The 18,744-nt window shown below is 30.6% G+C and overlaps 2 protein-coding genes across 4 annotated transcripts in view; one reads left to right on the top strand and one right to left on the bottom strand.

Moving 5' to 3' along the window:
- Positions 1 to 18,744, bottom strand: part of LOC114349398 (netrin receptor UNC5C) — a 1,236,422-nt gene that overhangs the window by 293,832 nt on the left and 923,846 nt on the right. For both annotated transcript variants that reach the window (XM_028299758.2, XM_028299766.2), the window contains one exon: positions 15,120 to 15,308. In XM_028299758.2, the coding sequence (XP_028155559.2) occupies positions 15,120 to 15,308 (189 nt within the window). The remainder of the gene's footprint in view (positions 1 to 15,119; positions 15,309 to 18,744) is intronic.
- LOC114349409 (EH domain-containing protein 1-like) overlaps positions 1 to 18,744 on the top strand; it is a 149,861-nt gene that overhangs the window by 46,809 nt on the left and 84,308 nt on the right. The window lies entirely within an intron of this gene.

Here is an 18,744-nt window from a genome sequence, read left to right as displayed (position 1 = left end):
GTCATGGATACACTCCGGATTTTTCTCCCTTTTAGGGTTTTTCCAGACGTTAGAAAAGGATATATTATATTTCTTTAGGTCATAAGTATCGGCAATTTATTATTTGAAGTATTTGATTTTTTAAAAATATTTCATACGCTCTAGTATCCCAATAAATAATAATAAATTTTTAGTTGAAAAAAAAGAAGTTCATTTAGTATATTTGTGAATAAAAAAAGAAGCTTTTGTTTATAGGTCTGGATCCCGCGTATGAAAAAAAAGTTGATTAATAGCAAGCTGAAAATTTGTTAATAGCTTAAGGGTGTCTAGTCGAATAAACTTTGATATGTGTGAACACTGGAACAGGGGCAGTTTTAATTGTAGAACAGGTTAAAAATTTGGAACGGTCACAGCACGAAAACGGCACATTTATTTTGTCCGACAGAACAGACTTGAACTCTTCGAACAGAGATTAAACTCTCATGCAAAAATCAGACTGCTATTTATCACCAAATGGGCGTTTTAATGAGTGGAACATGTAGAATATGTCAAATGACAGGAATTATGACAGGTAATAAATAGCAGTCTGATTTTTTCATGAGAGTTTAATCTCTGTTCAGAGAGTATAAGTCTGTTCTGTCGGACAAAATAAATGTGCCGTTTTCGTGCTGTGACCGTTCCAAATTTTTAACCTGTTCCACAGTTAAAACTGCCCCTATTTCAGTGTTCCCATATATCAAAGTTTATTCGACTAGACACCCTTAAGCTATTAACAAATTTTCAGCTTGCTATTAATCAACTTTTTTTTCATACGCGGGATCCAGACCTATTACAAATATATTCCTTGGCTATGACAGACATGTGAAAAAATGTGATCGTGTTTAGATTTTTCATTATTTCCAATCTAAAAAAGATATTCGTTATTCTAAAAAATCAACATTTCAAATAGTGGTAGAGGAGCCCAAGCGGGGATTTTTGCAGTTACTCGAGCGCGTCAGATTATTACATGGGGAGAAACCTTGTATCCTGAAAATGTACCTCTGCCATATATTGGCTCTTAATGCAGGGGAGTTCGTTAAGGGGGGGGGGGGGGGGTCGAAAAAAATCTATCCTTAGAAAAACTCGAAATCGTCAGATTAAGATAAGGTAAGTTAAGTACATTCAAAACAGTGTATTATTTCAAAAATCTGACGATTTTACGGGGCGTAAGGAAATGGGTGAGTCCTAAAGTTTCACAAGAAAAAAGAAAAGAATGACAGATCGAAAAACTAAAAAAAAAACGACTTCCCACGGAGAGGGGTGGGGGTAAATTTAAAATTTTAAATACGAATCCCTCGATATTTCGCGAAATGAACATCAGACCGAAAAACTGAAAAATACACTTGCTCAATATTTTTGAAAAATCTATCGAATGGCGCCAAACACGACCCCCCACGGAGGTGGGCTGGGGGGTTACTTTAAAATCTTAAAAGGGAGCCCCCATTTTTATTGCAGATTCGGATTCCTTCCGTAAAAATAAGTAACTTTTATTCGAGACATTTTTTTTATTATGGATAGATGGCGCTATAATCTAAAAAAAACGATTGTTGGAAATTAAAAATTAAAACACTAAAATGGAAAACTTTATTTAACTATTTTTGTATTTAGGACCTACTCTTCACAACCCTATATGTCCCCATAACGCTCGAGTGACTGCACATTTAGCATAGGTACTTTGCTCCCCTACCATAGCGTTTTTATTTTTATTTATATCCAGCTGACGATAATGTAATGTTTACGTAAAATTAAAAAAAAATATATTAAAATAAAAATATCCGTAAATTTTTGCTAATGTTAATATAAATTATTTATAGTCTGGGCTGATTATCGGAGAGTAGGCCATTTTAAGGGAGCCTTATAGTCTGGGCTGATTATCGGAGAATAGGCCATTTTTGGGAAAAGTTATTTACCAGCAATTTTATTGCTGGAATCGAATTATAAGATCCTATATATTAATAATATAGGTATGCAAAGTCCTCAGATAGTGTGCTACATTTTTTATAAACAAAATGGCGCCCGAAAATCGTGTTTTTTTTTTTCAATTATTGCTCTATAACTCCGAAGATTTTAATTTTACAACAAAAACACCCAAATAAAAATTCACCGTGATTAAATTCTGCATAGAGACGTGTTTTTCCCGATCTGCTCCGATGAAAATTTTCCTCGTAAAATGCGGGTTTTCTTAACAAAAACTCTAATTTTCAAAAAAAGTTTTAGGTAAGTAATTATTAATCAATAATTAAATAACTTAGTGACATCAAAGCTTTCTTGGTATAGATTGTAATTCCAGAAGCCAGTGAAAATTAAACGAATATTTTAGCAACAATTCAATTGTTAATTAATAATTTACGGTCGCAATAATAACCAAAATAATTATGATACACCGATCAAACTTTAAAATCTTATAAAGATGAGATGCCTATTTAACATTTTGTCGACAAAATATAAATTTTTTATTTTTTTGCATAATCTTTAAATGTTTAAAAAAAATAGTTATAAACAGATTAACGTTTCTCAGAAAGTTTTTATTATATTGTAATTTTAAAAAATAGCTAAAATGCGCATTTCAAATATCTTGAAAATGAATGCTTTTAAACTTTTTTGCAACCATCTGCAAAAAAGTTATGAAACAGCAAAGTAAACATACGATTACTACGGTGTTTATAATTTTTTTTAATTCTTTCAAAGCGTAGAAGTGAGTTTAAAGTACAAGCTAATTATTTACAAAAAAATATCGATTATCAGTTTAATGGTTATATTTTAATTAAAGATTATAAATATATTTTTTTGCAATTTACACGCGCGAAAGTAGAATAATACAGTACTGTAGCTAAAATTTTCACTCGGAGCGACGACCGGCCGCGCGAGACGTACACTTTTATAAATAATGTATGCTGCGTGTCAGTCGCTTCGAGTGAACATTTTAGCTCCGACTCTGTATCAAGCCTACTTTTGCGCTAAAAATTACAAAAAAAAGTATTTTTAATCTTTGATTAAAATATAACCATTGCACTAATTTTTGACATACTTATTGTAAGTAATTAGATTGTACCATAGACTCACTTTTAAGCTTTGAAACAATTAAAACAAATTATAAATAACGGAGAAATCGTATATTTACTAAAGCATTCATTTTCAAGACCTATGAAATACGCATTTTAAGTATTTTATAAAATTAGAATATAATAAACAATTTCTGAGAAATGTTAATTTTTTTATAACAATTTTTTTAAACATTTAAAGATTATGCAAAAAAATGAAAAATTTATATTTTGTCGACAAAATATTAAATAGACATCACACCTTTATAATCTTTCTAAGTTTGATCAATGTCTCATGATTATTTTGGTTGTTATTGCAACTGTAAATTGTTAATTAACAATTGAATTGTTGCTAAAATATTCGTTTCATTTTCACCGGTTTCTGAATTTATAATCTATACCAAGAAAGCTTTTATTTCACCAAGCTATATAATTATTGATAAATAATTACTGGCCCAAAAAATTTATTTGAAAATTAGAGATTTTGTTGCGAAAACCCACATTTTCCGAGGAAAATTTTCGTCGGAGCAAATCGGAAAAAACATGCTTCTATGTAGAATTAAATTGGGGTGAATTTTTATTTGAGTGTTTTTGGTGTAAAGTTAAAATCTTCGGAGTTATAGAGCAATAATTGAAAAAAATACGATTTGTCGGCGCCATTTTGTTTATAAAAAAAGTAGCACACTATCTGCGGACTTTGCATACCTATACTAATAATACATAGGATCTTATAATTCGATTCCAGCAATAAAATTGCTGGTAAATAACCTTTCTTTGTACTTTACTAATTAGACCAGCGTATTATAACTATTTTTTTTCAGAATTTAAAGATTATGCAAAAAAATGAAAAATTTATATTTTGTCGATAAAATATTAAATAATCATCTCATTTTTATAATCTTTATAAGTTTTGATCAACGTATCATGATTATTTTGGTTATTATTGCGATCGTAAATTGTTAATTAACAATTGAATTGTTGCTAAAATATTCGTTTAATTTTTGCCGGCTTCTGGAATTACAATCTATACCAAGAAAGCTTTTATGTCACTAAGTTATTTAATTATTGATTAATAATTACTTACCTAAAACTTTATTTGAAAATTAGAGTTTTTGTTAGGAAAACCCGCATTTTCCGAGGAAAATTTTCGTCGGAGCAAATCGTGGAAAACATATATCTGTGCAGAATTTAATTGCGGTGAATTTTTATTTGGGTGTTTTTGTTGTAAAGTTAAAATCTTCGGAGTTATAGAGCAATAATTGAAAAAAATACGATTTGTCGGCGCCATATTATTTATAAAAAAAGTAGCACACTATCTGCGGACTTTGCATACCTATATTATTAATATATAGGATCTTATAATTCGATTCCAGCAATAAAATTGCTGGTAAATAACTTTTCCATGAATTTTGCTAATTAGCCCAGAGTATTATACAATTGAAATATTCTAAGCAGAATGTTTCCAGTTGTTAGTTTACATATAATTTGACTATTCGTAAAAGGTCTGCAAAATCAACTTTCTCTGGGTACAGTTGGTTCGTCCCTAAGGTTTAAAGAGAAGCGCCAGTAGTTAACAAGAACGTGGGATCACCATATCTTCAGGCCTATCTGCGATCTAGGGAATAATATACCACTTCTGCAGGACTGCCGACGCCTGCTCCTTTTTTTGAGCCGATCCGCAGGTTTTTATTTAGCTGTAAGTACATGATTGATATCTGCTCTATGGTACGGTTTTTTTCATTGGGACGCGTCATGTTGGGTTGAGAACTTTCCAAGTCAATCTTGGATGGAGTTGCTACTTGTGAGCTCATACTCACAGCCACAGATCAGCAAGTCTATTACTTACATTCCTCCAGGGCACAATTAAGTAATGTTGTGTTATGGCCATTGAAGTATCTAACATACATACTCTTTGTTTTTGAACACAGCTTGTATTCAGATTGTGATTCTACACTGCGATGCAAAAAAATCGATCCACTAAAAATTTGGTCATTTTTGAAGTTTCGAAATTCCTAAATAGTCCAGAAAGCCACTGCGCATCCGCTAGGAAAAATATTCTGATTCGGATTTTTTGCACAATCTTACTCAAAAACGACCCCTTTTAACAAATTTGCATGTTGCCAGGTCCAAAAATGAGTCAAAAATTTTTTAAACGTTTTTTTTTGTTTTTTTCCCAAAATTTTTTTTTGCATGCAAAAAAAGTTTTTTTAGGTTTTTTGGATCGTTCCAAACAGAAAAGGTATTTAGCGACTTTTCTCTAAAAATGATAGTATTTGACATATAAGCGATTAAAAATTAAAAAATTGCGAAATCGGCCATTTTAAACCCTCAAAAACTATGTGAAAAACTGAAAATTTGAATGTTGCCAAGGTAGGTAGATATTCTTTAAACATCGATTAATGAAATCCCGAAGAGTTTTTTGAAATACAATATTCAAAACTTCTTTGTTTTTTAATTGGTAATCAAGCATGCGCGACACTATTTTCCACCGAAGGTGCAAATGAAAGGAATAAATTCGTTATTTCGTAAACCGGCGACTTTACGGAAAAATCCCGAAACAGGTCGATTTTTATTTTTAAGCTATGATATTGGGGCATATGTGGTATACTAGTGACGTCATCCATCTGGACGTGATGACTTAATCGATGATTTTTTTAAATGAGAATAGTGCTAGCTCATTTGAAAGGTTCTTTTCAAATTCTCTATTCAGTAATATAAACATTTACATAATTATTTATACAGGGTGTCCAAAAAATTTGTATTAAATTAAATTATTTGACAAAAATAGAAGTAGAAGGACACCCTGCATAAATAATTATGTAAATATTTACATTACTGAATAGAGAATTGAAGAACCTTTCAAATGAGCTACCACACGACCCCTATTCTTATTTAAAAAAATCATCGATTACGTCATCACGCCCAGACGGATGACGTCAGCAGTATACCATATATGCCACAATATCATAACTTAAAAATAAAAATCGACCTGTTTCGGGATAACGCCGGTTTACGAAATAACGAATTTATTCCTTTCATTTGTACCATTTCCTTTCATTTCCACTCTCGGTGGAAAATAGTGTCGCGCACGCTTGATTAGCAATTAAAAAAAGAATGCGTGTGTACTTTGTACGCACAAAAGAAGATATTCTTCTATTATAGGTAATTTAAACGAAGTAAATATACTTAAAAGGTTTATACTTACAATCATAAAATCTATAAAAAAAATAAAAAAATAATAACTTGTTTGGGGCTCGAACTCACTTCACGTCTACCGCGCTGTATGAAAGCTGACGACATTTCAAACTAGACCACATCCGCGTGTACGTCATGTGGGAATATACACAAACTAAACGTTTACACCATAAATTTATATGAATTTAATAAAATTATTAGTATGATTTTTGTCGAAATAAAATACAACAAAATATAGTGTAAGAAAACAATATATGAGATGAAGATTTGTAGAAAGTTTGTTCGTAATCAGATTATGTAAATTAAAGCATTGCCTACTAATAGGTAACTACATTATTTTGTTTACATTTTCCTAATAGATAGGTATTGAAACTATTAGGTATTTCCAACTCAAACATTTAGAATTACGTACCTGCGGCTTTTCAAAACTATTAAAGTCACTATAATTTTAAATTTGATTTTATTTCTGTCCACACATCAATAAAAACTAATATTATACAATATTTTTGTTTACCGATAATCTCCATATTGAACAATTATTGACAGATCATTTCAAAATTTCAACACCCAATCAGAGCCCGTATAACCACTAATACCATACTGTCGGTGTGCGCATGCGCGTGGTAAATCAAATTTTACCCTTGATCGATTCGTCGCTAAAGAAGAATATCTTCAAAAACAAAGGAGTTTTGTATATTGTATTGCAAAAAACTCTTCGGGATTTCATCAATCGATGTTTAAAGAATATCTACCTACCTTTGCAACATTCAAATTTTCAGTTTTTCACATAGTTTTTGAGGGTTAAAAATGGCCGATTTCGCAATTTTTCAATTTTTAATCGCTTATATGTCAAAAACTATCATTTTTAGAGAAAAGTCACTAAAGATCTTTTCTGTTTCGAATGATCCAAAAAACCTAAAAAAACTTTTTTCCATGCAAAAAAAATAATTTTAGGAAAAAACAAAAAAAAAAACGTTTAAAAAATTTTTGACCACATTTTGGTCCTGGCAACATGCAAATTTGTTAAAAGGAGTCCTTTTTGAATAAGATTGTGCAAAAAATCCGAATCAGAATATTTTTCCTAGCGGATGCGCAGTGGCTTTCTGGACTAAACCTGTTGTTCAATGTAAGTGAATTTTTTACCACGTTATAGCCTTGTTCATTGACAATACAGGGTGAGGCAGATAACTGGCCTATTAGAAATATCTCGAGAACTAAAAGCAACAGAATCATGAAAATTGGAATACAGGGGTTTTGAAGGATGATCTATTAAATGAAAATATTTTCATCTCTTGCTTATAACTTCGTTTTTTTTAATGGGACACCCTGTATATTTTTACATTTTTGGATTCTCTTCGATGTCTTCTTTCTTAAAATATGAGGATTTGTAATGTTATACAGGGTATTTTAAAAGATAATTACGTTTGTTTATTAATTTCGTAGCAATATTCACACCCTGTAGAATTGTAGTAGTTTGACAACTAAAACTCTACTTACGTTCAAATGATTTTTAATATAGTCTACTATTGTTAAGAATCATTACTATAGCTAAATTTTTAATTTTAGTATACAGGGTTGGTCGAAACTCGGAATGAGTATTTTCTGAGTTTTCTTAAATGGAACACCCTGTATTTTAGTATTGTAATGAAATGATATTTTATGGTACTTTTTTATTTCTTAAGCATTCCCTATACCTAACTGCTTTAATTTGTGCTTAATTCTTAGTCGCACCAACAATCTTAACTACGTAGCTATTTTGATAGCTAAACCATTATTGGTAATTTTAAGGATCGGTCTGGATTAATATGTATTTATTTCTGAAAAATTGTTTGTGATTGAATATTTTCATGGCCAACCTAATAAAAATTTACGTATTTTTTGTTGCAATTAATGTTTAGCTTGAATCACCAATAACTCACAAATTAAAGCAATTAGGTATAGGGAATGCTTAGGAAATAAAAAAGTACCATAAAATATCATTTCATTACAATACTAAAATACAGGGTGTTCCATTTAAGAAAACTCAGAAAATATTCATTCCGAGTTTCGACCAACCCTGTATACTAATATTTCAAAATTAGCTATACTAATGATTCTTAACGATAATAGACTATATTAAAAATCACTTGAACGTAAGCAGAGTTTTTAATGTCAAACTATTACAATTCTACAGGGTGTGAATGTTGCTACGAAATTAATAAAAAAACGTAAATATCTTTTAAAATACCCTGTATAATATTACAAAATCTCATATTTTAGGAAAGAAGATATTGAGGAGAATCCAAAAATGTAAAAATATACAGGGTGTCCCATTAAAAAAAAACCAAGTTATAAGCAACTTCCGGTATAACCGGAAGTTGCAAAGAGATGAAAATATTTTCATTTAGTAGATCATCCCTCAAAACCCCTTTATTCCAATTTTCATGATTCTGTTGCCTTTAGTTCTCGAGATATTTCTAATAGGCCAGTTATCTGCCTCACCCTATATACCTGTAATAATATTGTTTCTATAATAGACAGTCAAACTGTCATTGTATACTGAGTGTACGAATCAAACTGTGTTTTTTTTCAAAGTTCGCATCACCTTGTGGACTATTCTAGCACTTATAAAATACTGAAATTAAAACCCAACTATAGCCTCAGGTTTTCTTAACATTTTGTCTTTCGATTCATTCGCTTATGTTGGATAACAAGAAACTTTGGTACTTTAACAACTGGCCATGTTCGTCATCAGTACAGGGTTTTTTTGAAATAAGTGCGGCAAACTTTAAGGGGTAATTTACACATGAAAATAATGACAGTTTGCTTAATAATCATTTGTCCGCAAACGCTTTGTTTCCGAGATACGGGATGTTCAATATTTTTTTACAAACTGACAATTTATTTATTGCTTTAAAACCAGTTGAGATTTGCAAATCAAATTTGGTGGGTTTTAAGACGTAGTTATTGCACATTTTTTGACATACAATTAAGAATTTTATATTCATAATTGCCGTGCGTACCGGTAATATTATGGGTCATAATACCCGTTTGTGCGCCAATGGTGAATATAAAATTCTTAATTGTATGTCAAAAAATATGCAATAACTATGTCTTAAAACCCACCAAATTTGATTGCATATCTCAACTGGTTTTAGAGCAATAAATAAATTGTCAGTTTGTAAAAAAATATTGAACATCCCGTATCTCGGAAACAAAGCGTTTGCGGACAAATGATTATTAAGCAAACTGTCATTATTTTCATGTGTAAAATTACCCCTTAAAGTTTGCCGCACTTATTTCAAAAAAACCCTGTACTGATGACGAACATGGCCAGTTGTTAAAGTACCAAACTTTTTTGTTATTCCAACATAAGCGAATGAATCGACAGACAAAATGTTAATAGTTAGGTTTTAATTTCAGTATTTTATAAATGCTAGAGGCTATAGTTAGGTTTTAATTTCAGTATTTTATAAATGCTAGAATAGTCCACAGGGTGATGCGAACTTTGAGAAAAAGGCACAGTTTGATTCGTACACCCGGTATACAATGACAGTTCGACTGTCTAGCAACAATATTATTAGAGCGATATTGTCAATGAATAAGGCTATAACGTGGTAAAAAAATCACTTAAGAGGATCGGTACGTATTTTTGGCTGCAATACTATTCAAATGGGGATTCATTTTTTTCGAATCCTGAGAAAACTAATAAATATTTTTGAAAAATTTAAACACAGAATGAGAGATTACCTTATTAGCGAGGGCCGAAAGTCCCTGAGAACTTCTATAATGTTTATTTTAATAAATTACAGGGGTGAAAAACTAAGAGAAAATGTAGTGTGATTTTTAATTTCAAATATCTCATTCGAAAGGAACTTCTTACATATTCTAAGGGACTTTCGGCCCTCGATAATAATTTAGTCTTTCATTTCGTGTTTAAATTTTTTAAAAATATTTATTAGTTTTTTCAGGATTCGAAAAAAATGGACACCATGTCCGTGGAAATCGAACATTCGCTATCTTTGTCATACAACGCACTCAGTCGAATATAATGTTATGACAAGACTTAAGACAGTGACAAGTAGAGATGTGTCCGACCCGCTATTTTAATATATTAGTTCATTCTGCTACTGCTTTTTAACGCTTTTACTATGATAATAAAATCAATCAAAGAGTTGTTTATTAAATAGTATTGATAGACATTGATAGTGTATTTGAAAAATAATAATAATTGATTTAAGGCGTATAATTAATAAAAAGTTATTTATTCTTTATATATTATTTATGGAAAATCCAAGTATTTCAAGTCATTAAAGTTCAAATAAAAGTATTATTTTATAAGAGTTTGTTCCGATAACCGTGAATAGGTACGAGTTTAGCTATAAAGTAAAGTGCCCATGGTGGCATAAAATGTAGTAAATGCTAATGCTTCAAGTACATACTACATTTTTGAAGATTTCACTACAGTTGAAAAGAATTTGCTTTTCTCCGTAGTATTTGCTTCTATTTACCAGCCTACATAGAAGAATGTACTATGCTTTTGAAGTATGTGCTTGTTTAGTAGTATTTTGCTTCAGTTTAAGTGAAGTTGGTGGGTGGACGCCTTCGGCGTAGGTATTTTTTTGTTACAATATAGCAGCATTTATGAATGTGTGTCATAGAAAAATTTACAAACTAAGAAGAAGATTCTTAATTTTTGGGGTCATTCTTTTATCAGATAAAATTTAATAATTGTGAAGAAGATTAACAAATAACAATTGTTCATTTTTATCCTCGCGTAACTCGTTTGTCGCTGCGGAATCTGAGTCACTCGTTTTTACTCATGTACAATTCTAATAATTAAATATTCCAACAAATAGTTTATTCCTTTAAACGAGAACAAAATTTAATGCGAAAATTCTTGGTTTACCGATATATTTTATAGATCATACTTTCACTATAAATTTAAAATTAATTTGAAAAATACAAAAGTAATTAATTTGATTTATGTAAAAAAGTACTTACTTCAATTGAGCTAACCGTCTATTTCTTCGCTTTTCAGTAACACATATCTTGTAAGAACATCCCATATTTTAATTTGCGCAAATAAAGAAATAAATAAAGTCCTTATAAATTAATTGAGTAATACTACATTTATACAACGCAGTTCTTCACATGTTCAAACCTTATCTAAACTTTCCATGGTAACAGTACATTATTAAAATAACTTTACAACTTTTTTTCTTTTTCGACTATTTGTATAGTATATAAATAATGGTAACCACTGAATACATAATTAGTGAAAAAATATTCCTATCATTTATACAAGTAAAGGTTATCCAAGAACCAAGAACATTCAAAAACTGAACGAAACCGAAATAGCCATCTCTACCTTTCTAATGACAATGTCACTGTCAACCTAATATTTACATCTGCAGTTTCCATACCAGTGAGAATTTTACTACACGTAATTTGCCGTGTAAAGACAGAAAAAGTAGGGATAGCCGTAAAATATTTGCGAATTATGTACCCATAGCCTTAAATCCAACAACAGGTTTAGGAAATTCGAAACTTCAAAAATGACCAAATTTTTAGATGATCGAATTTTTTGCACCGCAGTATTAGTCTAATACTTTTCTAACTTTCGTAATTGAATTATTGTGTCATTTATTATAGTGACTTTTGACAACTTCATCTTCTTATTTAATGAAAGATTAAAATTTTCGTCACTAAATTAAAGACACTGGTTTTTCGCCCACCGTGCTACTCTCGCCACGAATTTCCTTCAAATTTCGCATTTACTTACATCGAATAAGTGTATTTTATGGTTGAAATATCAGCCAGTCAGCATCTCGAGTGAAACTATTTGAAAATTTCCTGTTGTTAGACGCTGTTAAATACTTGAAGGCAGAACTCAAAGGATAACTTTGTTAGAATTTAATAGTTTTAGGATCTATTCAAGTGGAAAATTGTAGAGCATCGCTCCAATAAGTCGGGCCTTAAGGTCATAACTTTATCAAAGAAAGGAATTCGGAATTCTTCGGCGAAAAAGGAGATTACTTATCGATTTTACCATTATAATGAGACACTGTGCAAGACAATCTATTCTAATATCAAACCGTTTATAGTAATACGGGAATTGGATCGTCTTCGTCGATATTCTGCTGTTGCTCTATTTTATACTGCGGTAGTTCATAGCAAATTGTACGTTGTACTGTAACGAAAGGTTCAGCTGGCGGAAGAGATCAATGGATCATTCTGACAAACTGTTTCTGTGTAAGATAATAATGGAATGAACGAATAAAAAAGACATGATTACATATTTTATGTAGTATCTTACTGAAGTAAAGTCTGACTTGTATCGATAATGTGTACGCTTATTTGACTGATTCCACTTTGTTTAATCATTTGTATTTCTTACGAAAGTTGTCTAATTTTTTGATTCATTCAGTATTACAGCATTTATAACATATCTAAAAAACTTTAAATTCCCTTTTTAAGGAGGGGATATGGTTTGGATTTTTAGATTTCTTTATTATTTTAAATGAAAGTATACAACTTCAAGAATATTCTCTGGAAATTTCAGATTGATCGGAGCAACATTACCGACAATTATGTTGAATATCCCGAAGGGTATGGTTACGCGATTCAAAAACATATTTTGGAGTGCATCACTTTACGATTTGACAGACAAAAAATAAATTGAAAATAAAAGTTGTCAAAACTTTAAACGCGTTCTCCTCAAAACTCCTTTTTTTCAGAGACGGTGAACATTGTAACTCAAAATCTACTTGACCGATCTAGGTACCTGAAATTTTGAATAAATTTTCTGTAGACATTTCATGAAGTAATGCTGTCCAGACATTTTTAGTTTTATGTTTATTTTTTGTTTAACAATAATAAATATGTTGACTTTCACCCATTTTATGCAAAAGATTTCGTTGTTTGGTCTTCCGAGTGATACCAAAACTCAAAAATCATTAAAACTAAAAAAACTCAACAGCGTTACCTCGAGAAACTCATAAGCTAATAAAATCTTTTGAATTTTTTTTCACATGATACAATGACGAGTTTTGATGTCCACCGCAAAAACCATTTTTATTTGAGATGTCTGTAAAAATTTGTCACCGTTGGCTTTTTTTCAATATTATTCCTTAATTTTTTTAATATTCTCTGAATAGTACTGAATATACTTGTTTAATTTAAAAATTGTACTACATTGTTGATTACTGTGATTATGTAGAGAAACATACTGCGGTCGATCAAGCGAAACGTAGAACAGGGGTTACTGAGAGGGTATCAAAGTTGCTTTCCTACGAAGGTAATTAAATCCATTTGGTAAGGCTGAAAATCAGTCCACACATTCTAAATTAAATATAAATAAAAGTTATTATAGTCGGTCAGCTGTATGACGGGACAGAGCCGGTCGGTCTTCCCCAATGAATGTACAGGGTTATTCACTATATTTTGACCCCCTTGTAAACTGCTTTATTTACAGAACTAGAAAAAAATGTAAAATACAAAAGTTATTCGATTTTCTAATTATGATTTTTTGACATTATATCGTACTAGTGACGTCATCCTTTTGGGCGTGATGACGTAATCGACTATTTTTTTTAAATGAGAATAGGGGTCGTGTGCTAGCTCATTTCAAAGGTTATTAAATTCTCTATACAGTACTATAAACATTATGATCATTATTTATACAGGGTGTCCAAAAATTTTTTTGAATTATTAATTAAACATTTAACTTAATTAAAAAAAAATTCTTCACCCTGTACTTATAATTAATCATGTTAATGTTTATATTACTGAATAGGGAATTTAATCTTTCAAATGAGCTAGCACTCGACCCCTATTTCCATTTAAAAAAAATAGTCGATTACGTCATCACGCCCAAATGGATGACGTCACTAGTACGATATATATGTCCAAAAATCATAATTTAAAAATCGAATAACTTTTGTATTTTACATTTTTTTTTAATCTGTAAATAAAGCAGTTTACAAGGGGGTCAAAATATAGTGAATAACCCTGTACATTCACTGGGACCGACCGACCGACTCTGTCCCGTCATACAGCTGACCGACTATAATAATTTTTATTTATATTTAATTTAGAAGGTGTGTACTGATTTTCAACCTTAGTAAATTGATTTAATTACCTTCGTAGGAAAGCAACTTTGATACCCTCTCAGTAACCCCTCTTCTACGTTTCGCTTGACCGACCGCAGTATGTTTTTCTACACAATCACAGTAATCAACTGTGAAAATCTAGCTTTAGTAAATTCAAAGAGAGTTTTCAGCGCTGCCTCTTGGACTAACAGTCTTAAAACAAATTCACAAAAATGTTCTTGAAATGTTGATTTGAAACCATATCCCCTTAATACTACACTGTACATATTTCTTTCTCGACGAACATATTTCTTTATTAAATAATATACATACTTATATTTTTAATTTATTCTCTGTATATATGCTTAACTCACAAAAAGGTCGAGATTTTCGTTAATTGTCTTTTACCTTCAGACACCCGTTTGTACAGAGACCCGTTCATTTCTATTTATTTAGATATTACATAAAATTCAAACTATAGCCGATAGCTAATTTAGGTCAAGCTTGATAAAATACTATGAATGGACCCTTTATGTACATACCTGCATCTTATATTTCCACTAAAAGGTTTTAATAGCCGGCCGTAAAATACTTTATTGCTTTGAATTCAAAACTCTAAGGCATAAATCACACACCTATATTTTTTGACATTCTATTTTTACTAAAATGATTATTAATAGTCGCTTTAATAGTAAAACACTTTTTGTTATTTTATTATACAAACTAGAAGGAAATAAACAAGACCGTTAGTTTTTATAAATCCTACAGCTAAAAGATATTGATGTCTACTTACCATCTCTAACCTTCGTCAAATCCACCGATCTGCACTGCTCAGTCGAACATTTGAGGCTCTGGGTGTCTTTCCCGGGGCAATTCTTTCTACCGCCTTCGCTCCCAGGAATGCACTGGCGCTTTCTGATCTTGGTGCAGTCTTCGTTACAGTCGGACCATTCGGACCACGAAGACCATCGTGCTGGTTCCACTGTAGGTAAAAGTTACTTGAGTATTGATAGGTAGCACGGAAACAAAGAATGTAAGGCAAAATTATTAAATGTAATTGAATAGAAATTCGAATTAGCATATTATGTACTCAAAATATGAAGAAATTTTGTAAATGATTTTTCGTCCTTATTCCTTTATTTCTTCATTATAGTCTTCCTGCTCATTTTAACATTCGTTGTTATAGTCTATAGGGATTTGTAATATTCTTTTAACTCTGACATATTTATGGGGTGTAATATCCCTATTCCTTTGTGATATTTTTGAAGGTTTTCTATAAAGAAAGAGTTCTACCCGTATACATCTACAGGGTGTAACAAAAATACAGGTCATACATTTAATCACATATTTTGGGACCAAAAATACTTCGATTGAACCTAACTTACCTTAGTACAAATGTGCACATAAAAAAAGTTACAGCCCTTTGAAGTTACAAAATGAAAATCGATTTTTTCCAATATATCGAAAACTATTAGAGATTTTTTATTGAAAATGGACATGTGTCAATCTTATGGAAGTAGTATCTTAAGAAAAAATTATAGTGAAATGTGGACACCCCTTAAAAATTTTATGGGGGTTTTGTTCCTTTAAACCCCCCCAAACTTTTGTGTACGTTCCAATTTAATTATTATTATAGTACCATTAGTTAAACACAATGTTTTAAAAACTTTTTTGCCTCTTAGTGCGTTTTCGTAAAGTCAGTTTTTATCGAGATATTTTGAATATTTTTTCAAATCCACCACATATTTGTATATGGTTAAGTACGATTATGGAGACTTGGTAATTAGCCTAATAAAATAAAAAAAAGTCAAAATGTAAATTCGTACAGGTTAAAACAAATTTTATATCAAAGTTTAGGCGGGTACAAAAGATGTTTTCAAGAAAGTATCCAAATCATACAAGGGGATCATTGTTTAAATAATTAAAAAGGGGTCATTTTTGCAAAAAAAAATACTTTTTTAACTGCTGAGGTAATTCACTTATCAATGAAGGTCTATGGGATTTTTTTCTACAAAGCTGAAGGGTAAATCTTTCACATAAGACTTACTAAATTAAATTTGACCACCTATTTATTTAAATAATTGTATATAAAACTTAAAAAACAAATTCGCAAATAATTATTTTTAGAGTTTTAAATAAGCACTATAAAATATCTTATTTTACAGACTAAGTTGCACTATGTTACCAGTATTAAGCAAAAAAAAATTGGTCAAAAATATTTAATATTTTTTGAGATATTGAAGTTGTTTATTAAATGTTACTATATTTTCAATTGCAAAAACGCGGTTGTTGCCAAAGAAATATTCACCTGCTTAAGATCTCATTATTTTTATTTTTATGTATATTGTCGATAATTGTATGGATACATTCAAATTTCAATTAAACTCCCCCCTAAAATGGCATTTGAAAATCATACAAATTTGTTTATAATTTGTTTTTTTAATAACGTCGCGGGGATTAAGTATTTTAAAATGCCGTTTCGATAATTGGGTTCCTGGGAATTTTTTACTAATTAACACAATTTTTTTGTCGTTTTTTCTTCTTCTTTTTTTCCTTGGAGTTATATTACTACGGGCCCTTTTAGGGTTAAATTTTATTAAGAATGTCGAGTCTATGAGATCTAGATTGTAGACCTAAAAATATTAAGATTTAACTAAAATCTCTTAAATAAAATGTGGCTACTTACTGAGTTACGGGGTGTTTTATTTAAAAATTTAAAAATTATTGTTACCAAGTACTTTAAAACTATTTAACGTATCCTTATCATACTTGGCAGAAAGTGTGGCTATTATACACCCTACTAAATTGTGATTAATAAACGGTTCTAGCTAGTGCCAGAGGCGTACGACAGGGGATAGTGAATGATTGACCCTTCCCAAATTCTACGCCACTGAGTGAATTACTATTTTAACGAAATTTTTCGATTCTCCAATACTTTGTATGTAAATAACTTTATTGGTATCGATAAAGTCATCAGTTTGAGAGATATTGGAAGTTTAAAATGAATGAATGAATGAATCAAAATAACTATGCCGTTTCATTTTTAACGTCCAATATCTCGAAAACTAATGACTTAATCGTTACCAGTAAAGAGTATATTATTTACATATAAAGTATTGGAGAATCGAAAAATTTCGCTAAAATAGTAATTCCCTCAGTGGCGTAGAATTTGGAAAGGGTCAACCATTAACTATCCCCTGTCGTACGCCTCTGGTAGCAGCTAGAAACTTTTATTTGTCACAATTTAGTAGACTGTATAGTACCCACACTTTCTGACAAGTATGATAAGGATGCGTCAAATAGTTTGAAAGTACTTGGTAAAAATAATTTTTAATTTTTAAATTAAACACCCTGTAACTCAGTAACCAGCCACATTTTATTTAAGTGATTTTAGACCAATCTTAATATTTTTAGGTCTAGAATCTATAACTTAGAGATTCGACATTTTTAATGAAACTTAACCCTAAAAGTAATAGTAGTAGTAATACAATTCCAAGAAAAAAAAAGAAGAGGAAAAAAAAACAAAAAAAGTTGTTAATTAGTTAAAAATTCCCAGAAATCCAATTATCGAAACGGCATTTCAAAATATTTAATCCCCGCGACGTTATTAAAAAAACAAATTATAAACAAATTTGTATGATTTTCAAATGCCATTTTAGGGGGGAGTTTAATTGAAATTTGAATGTATCCATACAATTATCGACAATATACATAAAAATAAAAATAATGAGATCTTAAGCAGGTGAATATTTCTTTGGCAACAACCGCGTTTTTGCAATTGAAAATATAGTAACATTCGGAATGGGACGTTTCGATGCCGCCGGTTCATCGCCGGCCGTTTCGATGCCGCCGGTTCATCGCCAGTCCATTTCATCGCCGTCATATCTCGCATTTCCTAGAATTCCTAAGTAGTACTAAAAATAACTAATAATTGTAACTGTCGAAAATTCGGAAATATATCAGATAGCGATTAATTGACTGGCGATGAATCGGCCGACATCGGCATCGAACTGGCGGCATCGAAACGGTGGCGATGAAACGTCCTAGACCCGTAACATTTAATAAACAACTTCAATATCTCAAAAAATATTAAATATTTTTGACCAATTTTTTTTTGCTTAATACTGGTAACATAGTGCAACTTAGTCTGTAAAATAAGATATTTTATAGTGCTTATTTAAAACTCTAAAAATAATTATTTGCGAATTTGTTTTTTAAGGTTTTTATACAATTATTTAAATAAATAGGGGGTCAAATTTAATTTAGTAAGTCTTGTGTGAAAGATTTACCCTTCAGCTTTGTAGAAAAAAATCCCATAGAAAAAACAAATTATAAACAAATTTGAATAATTTTCAAATGTCATTTTAGGGGAAAGTTTAATTGAAATTTTAATTTATCAATACATTTATCGAAAATAT

This window comes from Diabrotica virgifera, chromosome 3 (genome assembly GCF_917563875.1).
Source record: "Diabrotica virgifera virgifera chromosome 3, PGI_DIABVI_V3a".
Lineage (NCBI taxonomy): Eukaryota > Metazoa > Arthropoda > Insecta > Coleoptera > Chrysomelidae > Diabrotica > Diabrotica virgifera.
Note: the sequence above shows the minus strand (reverse complement) of the source record. Positions and strands in the feature narration are given on the sequence as shown.